Source organism: Microplitis mediator, chromosome 1 (assembly GCF_029852145.1).
Source record: "Microplitis mediator isolate UGA2020A chromosome 1, iyMicMedi2.1, whole genome shotgun sequence".
NCBI classification, from domain to species: Eukaryota; Metazoa; Arthropoda; class Insecta; order Hymenoptera; family Braconidae; genus Microplitis; species Microplitis mediator.
In genome coordinates this window covers 5,400,750-5,421,144 of record NC_079969.1, presented here as the reverse complement: position 1 = coordinate 5,421,144, position 20,395 = coordinate 5,400,750, and the positions used below count along the sequence as shown (strand labels likewise).

The following is a 20,395-nucleotide window of genomic DNA, read 5'->3' as shown; positions in this document are numbered from 1 at the left end:
TTTTAATTTTTAGTTATCGACACAGGAAATATTTTCCCTTTATATTAAAAAATCTATACGAGCATCCATATAGATTGACCATAGAAAAAAGTATGGAATCCTATAAAAATTTGTGGGAAAATTTCTTTTGTCGATTTTTAAGTAAGAATCCAAATAGAAACCCATGAAACTCTATAATAATTCATGGGGACCGACTGAATGCATCATAAATATCCATGGGAACGATAGGATTCCATAAGAATTAACCAATTGCGTTATGGAAATCTATGGATTCCTATGAGTTTCTGCGGAAACCCATAGAGAAAGATAAAGGCTCCCATAAAAATCCATAAGAAAAATTTCCTACGTCGATATATCAAAATAGAAATCCATGAAATCCGGCCAAATACATCACAGGAATCTATGGAAACCCATAAAAATTACTAGATAATTTTCTATGTGAATTTTTATACAGGTTTTAAATTTTCGAACCCTCTAATCAATAATTTTCTAATAAATTTATGGTCATCGCTACCTTAGATGTTTAGCTAAGCCTCGGTGTTGGTTATTGAATAATTTAATAAATAATTATACTGTCAAAGTGATAAATGTTATTTTTATCGTCATTGATGATAAATTAATCGTAATTGTGTAATGATATAAATTAAAATGAACATTTATATCCTTTAATCTTAAGTTCCTCTTTTATTATTTTCCTCACTCTTTATCCCATTCTCTTTCTCTCTTATACAATGCTACTCTCTTTTGTCTTTGTTTAACGTTCGCAGAAACTTGTTTTCACTTGTGTGAAAAACGTCGACCGTTAATGCAGCGGTAAAGACGCCTCTCCCGTTACAGGATTGCACACGTTGTCAAGAGAAAGCAAGAAATACAAAGAAAGAAAGATAGAAAAATAAAATAAATAAATAAGTAAGAAAGATGTAGAATAGAATGAGAGACTGAGAGAGAGATAAATATATTAAAAGAGTAAGAATATGTGTGAACAACATATTTCCGGTTAATACTCTTTAGTTGGTTTATCGATTTCTCGAAACTCTGATTTGAATTTTTTTTATTTTTGTTGGAAATATATGTATATGTACTAGGGTGATCCAAAAAATAACAAACTTTTTTTTTTTTCTTCCAAACAGGTTCAAAAGTTTCATTTAGATAAAAAAAGACGCCTGTGAAAATTAGAGCTCTTAATATTAACATTAAGAGGTTCCTCATCGCACTTTTCTATTTTCCATAAGAATAACATGGGAAAAATTTTTTTTACGTCTTCTGATTTTCATAAGTAGCTAACGATGCGTCATAGGAATAATTGGCAGGCATATTTTTGTAGGGAATTGAATGCTCTACAAAAAAAGATTCTTATCATTTTTTGAGGAATCTATTTGTTCAAAAGTTATTTGAGGTTGAAGACGAATTCATATTAAATTTTGAGATTTTCTACTTTTCCGGCGAAACTATCAGACTTATTACAAAATATCATCAGACCTTTTTTGTAGACAATTTTATTCCCTAAAAGTTATTTCTAATAAAGTTTTTTCGAATTCCGCATTGCTTTCTAGTTATTTTTATTTTAATGTCAAGCTCTTAAAATCGATCAGAAGACTATTTTTTTATGAGCATGACATTAAAATAAAAATAACTAGAAAACAATGCGGAATTCGAAAAAAATTTATTCGAAATAACTTTTAGGGAATAAAATTGTCTACAAAAAAGGTCTAATGATATTTTGTAATAAGTCTGATAGTTTCGCCGGAAAAGTAGCAAATCTCAAAATTTAATATGAATTCGACTTCAACCTCAAATAACTTTTGAACAAATAGATTCCTCGAAAAATGATAAGAATCTTTTTTTGTAGAGCATTCAATTCCATACAAAAATATGCCTGTCATTTATTCCTATGACGCATCGTTAGCTACTTATAAAATTCAGAAGACGTAAAAAAAATTTTTCCCATGTTATTCTTATGGAAAATAGAAAAGTGCGATGAGGAACCTCTTAATGTTAATATTAAGAGCTCTAATTTTCACAGGCGTCTTTTTTTATCTAAATGAAACTTTTGAACCTGTTTGGAAGAAAAAAAAAAAAGTTTGTTATTTTTTGGATCACCCTAATATGTACATATATATACATCTGAAGAAAAATAAATGGATCTGATTAGATATCATATCTAAACGGTTAGATAGAACTAGAACCAAATTTTGATACGATCTAACTATATATAATTATATGTGGTTATGAATAATTATATATACTTGTATATGATTGGATCTAATCATTTATCTCAAATAGATTTTGAATTAATGAAATAAATTAAATTTATCCAGGAATATATGCAGGCAAAATAGCATACATACAACAATACTAAACATATAAACCAGATATATACTATTTTACCGGGATATATATTTTTTCGTGTGGGTTATATGTCGCAATGATCAATAATTATAATTATTATTAATAATTTACTCCTTGTGGCGTTAAAAATTCAATTACCGTTTTCACTGGGATTCGAACCCGGGTCCTTCTGCGTATCAGTCGGAGCTCGAACCACTCTGCCAATTCATGTACTCAATATTTAGAGTTTTTAGAATGTATGTATTTATCACAAAAATCTTATTAATCTTAACAATGCGCGTAACATTGATTATGATCCAGCAATTCTAAATAACTAGCGCATATAAGAACTAAGCTAATTATTTAAATGCAAATCGATATAAAGACCCAATAAATATATCCACATATATCTCATTTTTTTCTTGCACAAAACTGCGTCCTGTTGCAGCGCCTAATTTTTTCCGTGTAGTTTTGAAAGCTATATCTAGTTATATATAACTATTCATAATTATATACAACTATATATGATCATATCTAATTATATATAAGTAGACATGATCATTTTTTCTTATATATATATATATATATATATGTACACTTATATATATTGTCAGTATTCATTCTTATCATTTGTAAGTCTCAATGGACATCGGACATATAATTTTACAATAGTAGTAGTCAGTTTAGCGTGGTAATACATATGTTTGTAGCTAGTAGTAAAAGACGTCAAATAAAGCATCATCAATTACGTTCAGTATTACAACCAACTTAAACTGTAATGCCAGACAACTTTGACCATTAACCATTAATGTCACAACAAAACCATTCATTCTGATTTATTCTTTATTTATATTTCATTACCGCGCTTTATTTTCGATTTAACACTACAATAGAGGTAAGCGGAGTAAAGTTAATCACCTGAATAAGTGAATACTTAGTAACATATTTTTACAATCTATTAAATATTTGAAGAAGGGAGACTACCCTGCCAATACTCATATTAATTTTATCAACTCTTCTATGTCTTTATACCCTAATAGCCGAGGTGACGGTAAGTTGACTCAAATCTACTGTCGCAACCTCACGTCAAACTTTTTCCAAAATTAAATTTTATTGGTAACAGCCCGAGTCGAAATATTAGACGTAAGTTGAACGTTCTTAACGTTTTAAACGTAAATTGAACATTCTTAACGTTTTAAACGTGAATTGAACGTTTTTAACGGTTTGAAAGTAAATTGCACGATTTTTTTGCATTTTGGTTCGAATAAAATTGGTAATTTCATGAGTTATGATCTTAGTTTAATGATAACATTAATTAATTTATTTCAATATTTGTAATCACAATTTTCATAACCTTGATATCATAATATATGAAAAGATATAATAGTGTTAAAGATAGAAGTATGAAACTGAAGAACATTTTTTTTCAAAATACGAATTTTTTATTAAAGAGCCGGAAAGGCAGACGACAAAATTTTAGATAATTGACGTGATTATAATCCAGGAGTACAAAATCGATGAAAAAAATTTTTTGGTATACTTATGTTTTCTTATTGTAAGTCTAAATAGGTTTTAGTTACGTTTTCGATTTATGATACTCCAATCTACGTTTTGAATAAGTTAAAAGTTGTCAAATTGAGTTTTTAATGTCCAAAACGTTCAATATACGTTCCAAACGTTAAGAACGTTCAATTTACGTCTAATGTTTAATGACAAATTTTTGTGTCGACGTCTTCAGATTTCGGCAGTAGCATAACGCAAACTTGAATATAGTTTAACTTGTATTCATATTGTAGTCAGAAGTTAGAAAGTTTGAAGCTGGCATCAAGCTTCTTCTTTGATCCCAAATTTTGCTCATCAACTCTATTTACTAGAAATATTTTGTAGCAGCCTTTCTAACTGCATTATTGTATTTTATTGTTAAAGATGGTTGGCATAAAAATAGTCAGTGGTAACGGTGACATCTGGCCACTAGAACGTCCGGAAGGTATGCCATCAATCCAATCCTTGGAGGTTATGTGCGGTAAAGATCATATGGACGTTCATTTGTCATTTTCCCAACCATTTGATGGTATTGTATCATCAAAAGGACAACACGCTGATCCAAGATGTGTCTACGTGCCGCCATCTACTAGCCAAACTTTTTTTTCATTTCGAATAGCTTACGCTAGGTCAGTAAAATATAAAAATAGTATATTGTGCACCTAGGGACTTTTCTTCTAGGTGTATAATCTACTATTTTATGGTTTTTGTTCATTTATGACTGTATTTAATTGAGCAATTTCATTTTTCAGATGTGGCACCAAACCCGATATGCATGGGCAGTTTTATGAGAATACTGTTGTTGTACAATATGACAAAGATTTACTTGAAGTATGGGATGAAGCTAAAAGATTACGGTGTGAATGGTTTAATGATTATGAAAAAACAGCATCAAAACCGCCAATGGTCATCGCAGATTTGGACGTTATTCAATTAGACTTTAGGGGTATTTATATTTTTTTTGATAAATGTTCTCTATTCAAAATTTATTTTTAAGTTCCCGCTAAGAAAATTAAAAAAAAGGGAAGTTATTGGTTTCGGTCCGATTTTCGAAAATCGAATTCCTACCAGATCTTGATGTTTTGAGGTCCTAGGAAGCGGTGACATGACCTTTGACCCGAAGACAAAATACCCGCGACAAAATGAATATAGAAGTAATTTTGATAATTAATATAACCATGATGATAATAAATTAATGATTACCTGTTGGCATAATATCCACTGAAAAAGTATATCTATCAATTATATATTGATTCTATATTTGATCAGTATGTTTTTTTCTCTAAGATTGCCATCTTTCGCCCGAAATTGACAATAAATTCCATTACCATTTCGTAGAACTGGTAATCCTAATAAGATACTTACATACGGTAATAATTTTAAATTCGAGATAAAGAGGTCCAAGTGTATGTATTCGAGTTACGGAGGGGAAAAATGTACAGAAATAGCTTGTAGGGACTCACTAATTATTTCGATTTATAAAGGGTAAAAATTTCGAGCAACGGAGGTTTAGGGGCTTGGAGGGAAAGGCGTGAAACATTTCTTCGAGTTTAGGAGGTTTTCGACTTATCGAGGTTCGACTTACAGAGTTTCTACTGTATTAAGTTACATCACATTATATTTAATCTCATCATTGTTTTACGTGCTTTCGTTTTGCTTTAACTTTATTTGTATTTTTTTTGTGTTCAAATATGCCGTTGAAATTTGTTAGATCACAAGAGGGAAAAAAATTACTTATCCAAGAAGATTAACCAGAGATATTTTTGATATTGTTCAGTATAAATAATAATAATAATAATAATGATAATGATATATATACAAGCATTAAGTTTTTTGGTTGCGGTGATTTTTTCGAGAGTATTTTGTCGTCGGGTCAAAATTACGTAGCCCTAGGAAGCTATTTTGAATAATTTCAAGATGATGTCCGAGTGTATGGATGCGTGTATGTACGTACATATGTACGTTCGTACGAATGTAAATATTCTTAAACTTTTGAACGAATGAACCAATTTGACTTTTTGAGGTCGCATTTGAAGCGGCTATTAATCTTGAACAGTAGGACATTCTAATCCGCTTATCTGCTACCCTCACCTTCGGCTCGAGGACCCAATTGCGCATGCGGGTCGAAAAGTCCTATTTTAATCACTAAGTGTGTAATATACTAATTATTTTATAAATTTTTTTTCTTTTATTTATCAAAATTTGCCGTGCCTTCAACCGTTACAGAGCATAACTTAGTCCAGTCGACAGGTGTCGCTTTCTTCGCACACCCTGCTAATGAACATTTCGAGTCCACGTTCGAAAAGTGTCCTCACAGATCCTAAGAATGCGTCAAAGATACAAAATTAAATGAATAAAGGCATCGATAGATGACTTCAGTGTCGCATTGCATAAAAATAATATTAAAACATGGAAATGATTACTCGGTAGTAGGTTTTAAGTATCATCTGTCAGAGAACTGATGATGAAGAGACTTGAAAGGCGCATATACAATTAATCATACAAAATGAGATCTTAATGATGTCCATTGGATAGTAAACTATGAGAGATGACGGAATTACAAGGTGATGTCTCCACTGTTGTATTCTCATGAATAAAATTACTACTGTTTGCAGATATTACGATAATAATAAATGAATTAAAATACTGATGTTAGAAGTTCTTCAATTGATTCCTCTTATATATTTTCTTCCGCCTCTTATGCTTGTTATGTTCCGTTTCTTATTCTTATTCTTATTCGTTTAAAAGATTAAAACGACATTCAGAACTCGTGCTACTGCGGTAAACCACAAACACGTCAGTGGTTACATCCTCATGCTCTTTTCATCTCTCATGTTTCTTTATATTATTTTATTTAGGTTTTTTTTTAAATAACGTATACCTGTTTTGCTAATGTAAAATGTACTGTATACTGCATCTTTATGATGTTGATCATCATGACAACTGATGTACCATTAAATCTTTTATTTCATACATCTGTTATGTCATGCAGGAGACAATGTTGACTGTTGGATGGAGATACAGCATGGAAAAGGACCATGGGCACCTCCGGTATCGGGAATTGTACCCTTGGGCTCTACATTGACATTAGTCGTTGCGATTAATGATTATAGAGGTAAAGTCAAGTATTTTTTTATATTTTTAGTTATAAAGAAGAAAACCTGCAATTGTTGCGGGTACCTATTGTGGCAATGGATAAATATTGTCGTTCAAAATTTTTTGCTCAATGCGTTTTATTGCAGTAGGACTTTGAACTGAAATTTATGATTTTGGTTTAATTTTGAATAATTTAAGGCAATTTGGAGCAAGATAAAATCGTTTTTTAGGCAAAAAAAAATTTAGGGGTAAATTGGTCTGGGCGAGGGATTTGAAATTTGAAATTTTTTTTTTGGAAAGTCTTATTTTCCCCTAGATTCCTCTATAGTTTATAGAAAAAGGACTTGGAACTTTTTTTTCAATTTTGACAAATTTTCTGAAATATTTACTCCGTGAATTTAAACTCAAAATTTTGATATTTAATTATTAGAATTTTAAACTCAAATTATCTTTATAGTCATTCAGTTTTTGGAAAAAGTATAAGATATCTTTTTCGTAGAGAATTTAAAAAGCTACAAAAAAAGTTTCTTACTATTTTTCAAATAATTCGATATTTACAGAGATATTTACAAAAAACAAATCATACTTTTTTCTCGATAATTTTTAAATTTCCCACGCGAAATTTTCACCTTTATTTACTAAAATAAATACATTCCGTGAAAAATGAAACTTTTCCATTGATTTCATATCAAAGTCTATTTTCTCCCCGTTAATTAGCTACCAAATTTTCTAAAAAATATTAAAAATTTCCAACACTACATATTTTTCCAAAAATTAACCTTTACCATTTTTTCGCTATAGCCAATTTTTTTTAATTATAAACCAAAATTCATATTAAAAGTCCGTACCAGCTTCTAAAAAAATCTTAAACATCATCTACAAAGAATTGACAATTCAAAAAACACTTTCACAACTGCACTTTTTTTCTCCAATTCAATTCCCTATTCTTAAAAAAAAATTACAATAGATATTTATGTATTTATCAACAGGTGAATTCGATATGAGAGTAAAATCATGCGTAGCATCTGACGGCGGTGGGCACACAATACAATTGAGCGATGAACTCGGTTGTGTATTGAGGCCAAAGATGATAAGCAGATTTCTGAAAGCCCGTGGTGCTGATGACCGGGCTACGGTTATTACATATGCATTTTTCCACGCATTTAAATTCCCGGATGCACTCAGCGTTCATATTAAATGCAAGGTAACCATCCCAAAATATTATTCACAATTTACCGAACCTCGCAAAAAAAAGTATATATAAATATATTTTAACGATTTAAACGACCTTTTGTATGATAATACGGCACATTTACATTTATCTTGATGTGATTTGTGGGTTATTTTTTTTTTTTAAATGTTTATTTATTTGTTTGTTTGTTTGTTTCTGTTTTTTTGGGGAACCAAAACTCGTAGGTTGAAATATGCAGACATGGTTGCTTGGACCATTGTCAATTGAGTGGCGCAGGTGGTCATTACATTCAAGACCGCAAAGACCACCCGGTTCGGACACTATATCCTCAGACCACTCAAACCACAATGACCCATGAAGACGACACTTCACTGTACGACGATATTATACAAAATGGCGATGAAATGGCGTCAATTGGTGGACAATTTATTGGTGTTGAAAAGTCGGCACCCAAGGCACAAGCTCAGACTAGTAATCGTAATACTCCACAAGTCACTGATGAACAAGATGATGAAAATAATAATAATAATAATAATAATAATAGCAATAACAATAATAATAATAATAATTATAATAATAATAATAATAATAATAATAATGATAACAGCAATCAAGACAATCGTGATGGATCAGATTTAGCCCAATCATTTATGGTAAGTAAATTATAGCACAATTTTTTTTTTTAATTTTTAACTGTTCTCTGTAAAAATGTAATCGCGTTTTATCACTGAGTCACATTAGATATTTACTATTAGTCCCTGCTGTAAGTATATTACTAGAAATTATTAAATACTCACTAATAATTGAATATTATCATCAGTGAAATCAGTAAATCACTGTTCGTTTCCGTGAAATAGTCGCTGAGTAACAAATAAAATTCACTGATGGCTTCAGCGAAACAAAATTACTGAAGGTTTCAGTGAAACAAAATCACTGATCATATCAGTGAAATTTTAAGTTATTTCTATTTAATTTTACTTTTTATTTGAATACTGTAAAAAAAGCGGTGTTAAAAATGGACTTAATTTAATGGTGGTGTACACGGTGTAATTTTGCGGTGTTAAGTCGGTGTGAAAAAATTTCACGTACACGGAAAAAAAATTCCAGTTAAATTCACGATGCTAACACTAATTTTTCCTATTGATTATTGTAGTGGTGGACTACACCTTTAAAATCATAATTTTTACCATGTAGAATTGGAAATTACGTTTAAGGAGGATCGACCGAAACTAGTGAGTCAAAGTAATGTTTGAATTTTTTCATTTGCTAAATTCTCCTAATAGTTATAAAAATTCATTATTTTAATTTATAATAACATAACGAACTTATAAATTAATACTTATTACTTATTTCATTATATAAAGTAATGAAATTACTTGGTTATTTTTGACTCATATGATTCAATAAAAAGATTTGGCAACAGTGCGTTCTAACTTCTCACACATCGATTTTCAAATTTAAGTGGGAAAAATTTATTTCTAATCTCGTCGCTCTTATTAATGTATTTCTATCTTCGTTTTTTCTCTCAGCTGCTTCCGCGACGTTGCCAAACCCTCAATAATATGTATCTCTGTCGATGAACGAGATTAAATAATAAAGTTTAACTTCAATTATTTAAATAATTACAACGGTAACACCATATTGTTAAAATGTTATCATATTCTAAAAATATTCAAGTTTATGGCATGTGGTTTTTTATTTCTTAAACTTGGGAGGTTAATAATGAAAAAAATCGAATAAGTCATGACGGAAGCTTGTCCGCCATCAGAGTCTGTGTATGAGAACTTTAAAAACGTCATTTTTAAATCTTTTTTTCTAAAAAACTAGACGATGGATCATATTCAAATTTGGAGAATACATAGATAAAGTACTTCTTTACATGTATACTAAAGTTCAAATCTTAAAGTTGGAAAATCCTTTTTACATTAAATTCGCTCGAACCTCCTTAAGGTCTTTAGTACAAATTACGATGTAATTAGCGTATAATTACACCGGCACACAAAAAAAAAAGTTGTCTGTACTTTTGACGGGACCGGCATATCTCAAGGTATTTCGACCCGCTGAATCCGAATCTGAGGTCTATTTGACCCGTACACCGTCAAATTTTCGAGAAAACTTGGAAAAACCGAAAAAATGACGAAAATCGGCAGTATTGCTGTATTAACACAATATCTGGAATTTTATGCTTTTTTTTTGCAATTTTTCAGGGTTTTTTAGAATTTACTTAAACTTTTAACGGCTTATGGTCTAAATAAACTTCAGATAAGTATTCAGCGAATCGAAATACATCAAAATCATGCTTGGTTTAGGTCAAAAAAAATTTTTAAATCACTTAAACTGCCGATTTTCGTCATTTTTTTCGATTTTTCCAAATTTTCTCAAAAACCGGTCCCGTCAAAAGTACAGACAACTTTTTTTTTGTGTGCTGGTGTTATTGGAAAGATAAATATAAGAATAAATATAGTTTTTGAATTGTAGTTTTAATTGTATTTTTTTACGATGTTAATATTTTAATTTTTGAAACAATTTTTAATCCAAAAAGTCTTTGTTAAAATTATGACATTGAATAGTAAAAAATGTAACCTACATAGTAAATTTTAAAATAAGACATTTTAAAATTGATGCTACTAAAAGTATAGTCCACGATTACGATGTTAACATTTTAAATTTTAGTGGAATTTTCTTTCCGTGCGTGGCATTAATTATAAATTTTCATTTTAGCCAGTAGTATTTTTTCGATCGCATACTAAATTTAAAAATTCTCTCTTATTAAAAAAAAAATATCCAACCCGAATCCCCAGCAGAATAAAAATTCTTACAGCGGACTCTGCCTATCTCCCAAAAGTATTAAAAAAAAAAACTATATTTCCAGCAGGATCCGCCACGTGTGACTCGATACGAAGGAGAAGATCAATTTCCTCATGGGCCGCGTAATCTTGAAGAGGACGAAAAAGTCAGTCAAATTCTAACAAATGGCAGCACACGACGAAAACGTTCTGTTAGAGTATTGGATCGTAAAGCACGATCGGCAGATGTGGGTGTCAGTGGTATTTACGAAGTTATTTCCGAGGCTGATTTAGCATTCAGTCCTGACACTCACGCCGAGGCGGTAACAGTATTCCAAGGACGTATACGTGAAGAAGTTGTCTATGGTATTTGTTTACCAATGCCTGGTTTTAGCGCACTATTTATTATTGTCGCATTGTCGGCAGTGATATCAGCACTTGTTGCGGGTGCGATGTTACATAGACTACAAGTACAACGTGAAGTTGCTGCTGGTAATCAAAAAAATCGGGTAGCCGTTGCTGTTAATGCTAATGGATGGTTACCGTACGGATTATTACGTGTCAGGTGCAATGATCGACTAACAGAACCGGGGGAAGACAGAATTCAAAAACAACAAGACGAAACGGGTAATCCTATTGAATAGGGTTAAAAATAGCTCCCTCTTTATTTTTTTTATTATTTTTTTTTAGCACTTTGAATACTGTCTTAAAATATTTAAAAAAATTTCAATCAAAAATAATAATCAAAATATTTTTAAATGTAAAAAATATATTTTTTTAAAATTTATATTGAAAATTGTTGGAAAATCAAAATCGATATTTTATTGCTAGTAATATAGGAAAGAGTGGGACAAAATTAGACACGATAATTTTTTTAAGTGTCTGCACACATTTCTTTGTTAACAAAGAGAAATTTTTTTTTGTAAATGTTTATCTAGTCTCTAGAAAAAAAGACGAGTTAGTCACTAATAGTACGACCGTTTAAAAATTTTGAAAAAATTTACACCATTTTAAAATCCATGGATTTCCCATAGAGAAATCTATATTTCCAAGTTCCTGTATGGGAATCCAGATACTCATGGTTTTCTACATGCACGGAAAAATTGGAACCCGACTGGTTACTGCTCTGTACCGTACTGAGTCGGGTGGATTCTCATATAAATCCATATACTCCTATATTTATTCCTGTGGATTCTTACATAAATTCATATTTTCCTATATGGATTCCTATGGGTTCCCATGCAATCCCACATGGATTTTTTTGATAGGGTAAGTAACTGACATTCCTTTAATTGAAAAAAAAGTATATGTTTAGTATGATCAAGTGCCGTCTTGAATCACGCCGCTAGTGTCTCCAACCAAGAAAATAATCTTGGGTTAAGAATATCGCGCTATTGATTAAAAAACGACCTGACTTCTTTCAAAATTTTACAATTTTTGATTTAAGAACAAATTTTTCTCAATTAAGATTAAAATACTTGAAGAATAAATGACGAATTTTCTCGTTTTTCATGCAAGCGAACATTTTCTTTAATCAAGAAAACAGAATGACGAGACAGGAATTCAACTTAAAAAAAAAAAATTCTTGATTCAAGTAAAACTTTTTTTTATGACATGATTATTTTTCGATTTTAGAAAACATAAAAAAGTTTTTCTTTGATCAAAGTTCTAGAATGCTCGTACTACTTGAGGTGACCAACTAACCCCATAATTTTTCTACAGGCTATATAATATAAACCCGATGAAAAAAGATTTTATACAATTGTATAAAATTATATACAAAAAATGGCCCGATCCAATCGTATACAACTGTATAAAAATTGTATACAATTCTATACAAATTGTATACAAGTCTATATAATTATATACAATTTTATACAAATTATATACAATTTTATACAAATTATATACAATTCTATATAATTGCAATATACAGAATTGTATATAATTATATAGAATTGTATACAATTGGATCGGGCCATTTTTTCTATCCAATTATATATAGTCTATATATAATTATATATAGTCCATATATAATTGATATATAATTCTATACAATTGTATAAAATCTTTTTTCATCGGGAACATTTACACAAATAAATTTTCTTTTGAACCCTTCAGCACTTGCGTTAGAGCAACGTAAAACATTACCCGCGTGATGAGAAAAAGTCTCATGGCTTTTTAAAATAAATATTTTTAAAGTATTTTTTAACCTCGAAATAATTTTTAAATTTCATAATCATAAAAAGCATAAAATTCTACGAAGATAAAAAAAATTTCACTAGAAATTACTTAGAAAAAAATAGTTGAAGTCAAGTGTGAAAAAAATATCATAGCGCGGATGCTAAAGGGTTAACCCACTCTTCTCTATATATGTAATCACTCTATAGTTAGTTGAATATAATAAACATGTATTTAATTAATGACAAGAAATTAATTTTAATATTATTAACTACTTAGTTAGGAGACAATAAATACTACGAAAGAGCGCACTAATGACTTGAAAAAGAAAAAAAAAAACGAAAACTTTCAAAGAGAATTCGAGTATAGGTTAGGAAGAATATAGCTCTCTAATTCAGCCGTAAGAGACAATGTGCAATATAATGCTGTACAAAGTACCGTAAAATACGTCCTAAAGGATGCACGTCCCTGACAATTATATCAAATAAACTTCATACGCAATTTATTAGTATATAATTAATATGCTATATAAATACAATTACATAATTATAAGTATATAAAAATTATATTTTAATAAAATAATCAATTATTAAGTTTACTTCTTTTCTAAGACCATATATTATTTTTTTTTTAATGCATGAAAAGAATTTTTCGTTAAAAAATACGATGGTGTACCTAAAAATTAAAGATTCGGATAAGAAATTTCGTATGACGATATATGACAAGTTATGACTGATCAGATAAAAATAATTATTCTATATGATTATCTATAGCCATATATGAGCATATATGGGTTTACATTTTTATGATTATGCATAATTACATATTTACAAAAATAATCTTACTGTTTTATAATCGGCAATCGTATATGATCATATCTGATATTATATATAATCATAGATAAACATTTGCAATCATGTTTGGTCATACATGATCAGACATGGTCATATAAGATCATGTGTGGTAACATATGATCATATCTGTCATATGTGGTCGTGGACGTTCGTATATGATCTTATCTGATGTCATATAATTATATAGTAGTAATATCTAATATAACGTATTACCAGAGATGAGCATATGTAGTCATGTTTGGTCATATATGCTTAAATATGGTCATATATGATCACATGTGATCATAGATATTCATATATGATTATATCTGGTATCATATATAATTATATATAATCATACCTATTATTGTATATTACCAGACATGAGTATATATAGTCATGTTTGGTCATATATGTTCAGATATGGTCTTTTACAATCATGTCATATATGCTTAAATATTGTCATATATGATCGTGTGTGATCACATATGATCACATGTGATCGTGGATATTCATATATGAATATATCTGGTATCATATATAATTATATCTAATATTGTATATAACCGGACATGAGCATATATAGTCATGTTTGGTCATATATGTTCAGATATGGTCGTATATGATCATGTGTGGTCACATCTTATAATAAAATTAAGATGAAATATATGTGAAGCCAAACTATTCGTAACGTGATTGGTCAAAAGCGAAAAAATATATGCGACCGACACGAAAATATACATTAAAATAAATATAAAAAAAAGACACGCGCGCGCTTGCACGCGAACCATGTACGCTAGTATGATCATATTTCATGTCTGTATAATTATATATAATTACATTTAGTAATATATATTATTGTAGATAATCATATGTAATAATGTTTGGTCTTTTATAATCATATACCGTCATATTGAGTTATATTATAACTATATATGATCACAGATAATCATAAATAATTATATGAGTTAAATTCTTTTTTTTGAAAAAAAAAAAATAATAAACCAAATTGACGTTCACAATTTACGAAATTCTTAACCAATGAATGAACCAAAAACAACGACAAAAATTTTACTACAATGAGAAAATTTACCGCGTTCATTAAGTTTTTAAAAATATAGAAATTGTGAAAAAAAACATAGTAAATATTTAAATATAAATCAAAAAGTATTTAAATTGTATATTTTAACGAAAAATTCTATTCAAATTAATTTAAAAAACAAATTTTGTTTATAAAATCACATCAAAATGTGCTTAATTTAAGGTGCAATAATTTTTTTTAATAGCATATTAAAATAGTAATTAATTAATTACTTAATTACTTAGTTGATCATTAATATATTCATCGTTTTATGTTTATTATAAATTTTATAATTATACATTATACATCTTACATTATCATCATAATATAACATTAAATTGTCATGCTGGTGCTTAATCAAACTTATGATGTAATAAAAAAAAAATAATTAATGAGATTATTTTTTTTTTTAATTTTATTTCTATGTATTTCATTTCATTAAAATTAATTAATTATTTAGCATACTTACCAAAATATTGTCAAAAAAAAAATTCATTAATATTAAACATTAATTAATAATTATAATAAAAATATATTTTTACGACTTATATATTTTATTATACAATGAACGCATAATATTGCCAATAAAAAAAAAAAAATAAAAATTGATTGTTTGTTTTTAATAAATATCATATTTTATTTAAAAATTATTTATATTACATAGTTATTACAATTATTGTGAAGAATAAAAACATTTATAAAAATATTATCTTGTACAATGACAGGATTTTTTTTTTATTACAGTAGTTTACTTATAATTTCTAACTAATGTGACACTAATTTGATTAATTTCTTTAATTATTTGATTACTTACATAAATAATTTTTTTCTATCAGATACAATCAAATTTTTCACGGCCCGGGAAAAAAAGTTTTTATATGATCATATATATCAACATATATATTCAGATACAATTTATATATGATCATATAAGATAATATATAATTATATATCAGATCCTGCCAATTTTTAGATCTAATCATGTATAGGTTATTATATATATGATTAGACAAAATCTTTTTTTCCCGGGTATATATAACTTTATATGATTATAGAAGAATATATATGATAATATATGATTTTCTATTAATCACTTTCATATGATTTATATATGATCATATAAGAACTTTTTTCCCCGGGGGTGAAAAATATACAAAATTCTCCATACATCATCAGATTATACATTTTTTTATCATATATGATGATATCTGATCATCTTAGACAATATAATAGTCGATAGGACAAATTCTGACACATAAATTATCAATTGCGGTCAAAATTTATGACACTTACTACCGTCGATACTAAAATTTATATTATATTTTATCTGCTGACACATATATATTCATATAAATACATATATGATCGAATCTGATCATCGCATAAAGCAGATAAAAGTCCATGGAATTTTTTTTTTGGTTATGAAAATGGCAGTCATTCAAATTTATGTAATATACTGTCTGCTGGTATTTATTTAGTCATATAAGTCCATATATGATCTAGTGTGTGCCAGATATAACTACAAACGAATTTATGACAGAGATTATTGAATGCAACCAAAATTTATTGTAATAAAAACTATAAATATGACAATTTATATAATATTGTATCTGCTTATATATTTGTGATCATATAAGCGCATATATGATCATATATGGTTTGATCCTACATTTTGTATGAAAATATATATGATATATATGAGAAACGTGCATAAAAATTATCCAAGTTTATGAAAATATGTGATTGTATCTGATCAGATATTAACTAAATTTTATATGATAATGAATAATTTATTAATATATAAATACAGATCAATGATTATCTATGACACGTTACAAAAAAAATGTGCTTATAAATTAATGGATAAATATATGAGTATTTAAAATAAATATGACTATATCTGGTGCAATTATAAATCATATATAGATATATTTATTTTGTTTTAATTGTTCGAATTAGAACGTAATTGAGCATTACAATAACTTATACTATTGTTAAATGAGTTTGAAAGTCTATTTCAATCATATATCATCATATATGATCAGCATAAAATTATCAATATATGTGCTAATATATGATACATTTAGTAATAAACATATGTCAAGTGTTACAGATTAAATATATGATAAATTTTTATCATCTCCTTTGATTCATACTTCTGGGAACGGAAAATTTATTCATAATTATCTGGTTTTTTCGTATATATTTCTATATGACCTGTGAGAAATGGATTATATATGAGCATATATAAATCATATATGAAAATTGGCTCTATATGAAGCATATATGGATCGTCTATGATCCATATATGATTCATATATGGCTGATTTTCATATGTGATCCATATATAGTTCTTTATGACCTTTGAGAAATTAATCATATATGAGCATATATAGATCATATATGAAAATTGGCTCTATGTGAAGCATATATGGATCGTCTATGATCCATATATGATTCACATATGACTGATTCTCATATATGATCATATATGATTCTATATGACCTGTGAGAAATGGATCATAGATGAGCATATATGGACCATATATGGATTTTGCTCTAAATGAAACATATATGTATCGTCTATGGTCCATATGTGATTCATATGTGGCTGATTTTGATATATGATCCATATATGATTCATATATAACCGATTTTCGTATATGATATATATATGATTCGTTTTTTATCGACGATTTATAAAATTTTATTCATTGTCAGATAATCTAGAGGCTGAATTATTTTCACGCATCATAACAATATATGATCAGATGGAATAGTAGATCATATATCATCAGATACAATAGTAATTCTTATTGCGCACATAAACTTTGCTACAAATAATTATTCAAATGATCTATGATTAGTATTTAAATTTATATCAGATTTCGCATCATATACAGTTGTTCCGTCGAGAACGGAAGTCCAAAAATGAATTGTCATCGTAATAATATTCAAAATTTAAATATTCAAATCAGTCTCCATCTAGCGGTGCTAAACTCTATCTCGTCGCCAACTCGGATCGCACCGCGAACGCGCGCGCTAAACCTAGCGTCGGTTTCTCGGTGCATCTTCGTTGCACTCACGCCTTCAGCATATCTCTGTCGTTTGGGTGTCTGATTTTTCCGTTCCGTCGAAACGACGACCCGGCGTTACCGCGTCTTTTCGTCAGTTGACCACAAGTCTTCACGCTGTCCACACTTACTGTGAACGTTCTTTTCGCTACATTGCCAAGCCAATATTAAAATTAATAATAATTATTAATTATTTGATTATCAATTACGATTTCGTGCCATCGTGCCAAGATAAGTATTACTTAATACGGTTTCATAAGTTTTAATCATTATTTCGTAGAGTTTCACTAATATTTCGGGAATTGAATAAAGACCGGGTGTCGTATTACGTCGTAGTAAAAACAAGCCGGGACTTGTTGCGCGTGGGTATCACCCATCAAACATCGAATATTTAGTTGTGTTACTATTAATTATTCAATAGGATTGAATTCGGTATTTAATCTTAATATTCGTATTAATATTAAATAACAATCGATTCAAATAATATTGAATATTTAATAATTATTATCTTACATTAAATTCCGTCAATTCATCGATCTATTCGTTTTACATCTTAATTACCTTGCAATAATAAGCATCAATAATTATCATACATACGTGATAATCTTAATACAAATAAAACTAAAAATTGATTTGTTCGCGCTTTAATAATCAACGCATTTGGCCGTTGTCATATATATATCATATATAACCTCATTCGTATCATAGCCACGTGCTAACAACAGCCATCAATCCAATTGATGAGAATTTAATTAACTGCAGTTAAATAATAGCCTCTGTTGCAAACAATAACAATAATAATTTAACGTCGTCATATTGTCTTTGGAATATCCCATTACAATTTTGACATCTCAATTCATATCACCGATCTGATCAATCGGTAACATCGTCGCGACGCATATCATAACACAAACATCCCACAGTGGACTCTTACCATCGCATTAGTACCAAGTACTATTTAACTGTCCCACAGTGGACTCTTTAACATCGCATTAGTACCAAGTACTATTTAACTGTCCCACAGTGGACTCTTTAACATCGCATTAGTACCAAGTACTATTTAACTGTCCCACAGTGGACTCTTACCATCGCATTAGTACCAAGTACTATTTAACTGTCCCACAGTGGACTCCTTAACATCGCATTAGTACCAAGTACTATTCAACTGTCCCGCAGTGGACTCTCACCATCGCATTAGTACCAAGTACTATTTAACTGTTCCGCAGTGGACTCTCTATCATTACAGTACACATCAACACACACACACACACATACATACACACACATCTCTATATTTCATTTTGTATCTATTGTTCAACGAGTTACCCTCATTCTCATTATCTGAACATTCTCAATCTTTTTCATTGTACTTCTTCAAAGGGTTTTATGCCGTAGCGCTTTCCCTCAATTTTTTGGGTCAAAATATATTCTTCATTTTTGATATACCCAAACCACGAGTTTTATTAAACAATACCTATCACATCCTACCTATCATTACAATAAATTAATCAAATTCCAATTACTAATTTAAATTAATTTACAGATAAATTTAGACAATAAAAAATAACGTTTAATAAAAAGGGAAACATTTTCCCACAAACAACAGTCATATAAAGGAAGTCGGGGCATGACGGTCGATCTTAGCGAATAATTTCTTTCAGTTTTTTAGCACTGGATATAAATTGTTTCCACGTCTCGCAAACTAATTTTTAAATCTTTACAATAATTTCGATCACAAAATTTTTCTTTCAGGGGCAAAATGGCCCATCACTAAAAATTAATAATTTTTTTTTTTTTTTTCAAAATTTTGGGAGGCGGACTATTGTGTCCGTTTTCCACTACTATTAAGAATCACGATACAAATTTTTTTTTTCTACAAAACTACAGAGCAATTAAATACGTAAATTAAAGGTGAGTATTACCGCATTATTTTTTTAATTTTAATAATTCAATGCAACATAATAATTATAATTAAAAAAAAAAAAAATTTTTAATAACCACTCAATAATTGGCAGAACAATTATTCGCAAGGTGTCAATTAAACAAATAATAATAATTTAAAAAAATAAAAATGAACACGCGAGAAAAAAAAATTTCCCACGAATAAAATTGGAAAAATGTTAAGACTTAAAAATTATTATGATATGGAGTGACCTGACTTGTTCGTTCCCAGACATTTTTTATCCATCATTTCTTTTTCTTCCGTTCTCAAATTTTTTTCTCTCCTCCATCCTTTTCTTTATTTTTCCCTCTCTCTCTCTTTCTTTCTCTTTCTCTCTCAT

At 29.0% G+C, this 20,395-nt stretch overlaps 1 protein-coding gene across 2 annotated transcripts in view; it reads left to right on the top strand.

Moving 5' to 3' along the window:
- Nucleotides 1-15,425, top strand: part of LOC130672344 (uncharacterized) — a 32,933-nt gene extending 17,508 nt beyond the window's left edge. The window contains exons 3-8 of one of the 2 annotated variants that reach the window (XM_057476897.1): nt 4,255-4,499; nt 4,623-4,816; nt 6,863-6,985; nt 7,956-8,170; nt 8,383-8,811; nt 11,034-15,425. In XM_057476897.1, coding sequence (XP_057332880.1) covers nt 4,255-4,499; nt 4,623-4,816; nt 6,863-6,985; nt 7,956-8,170; nt 8,383-8,811; nt 11,034-11,588 — 1,761 coding nt within the window. In that variant the 3' untranslated portion in view covers nt 11,589-15,425. Of the gene's footprint in view, nt 1-4,254; nt 4,500-4,622; nt 4,817-6,862; nt 6,986-7,955; nt 8,171-8,382; nt 8,812-11,030 lie in introns of both variants that reach the window. The other variant, XM_057476889.1, reaches the window with a different exon arrangement.
- The last annotated feature ends 4,970 nt before the right edge of the window (nt 15,426-20,395 follow it).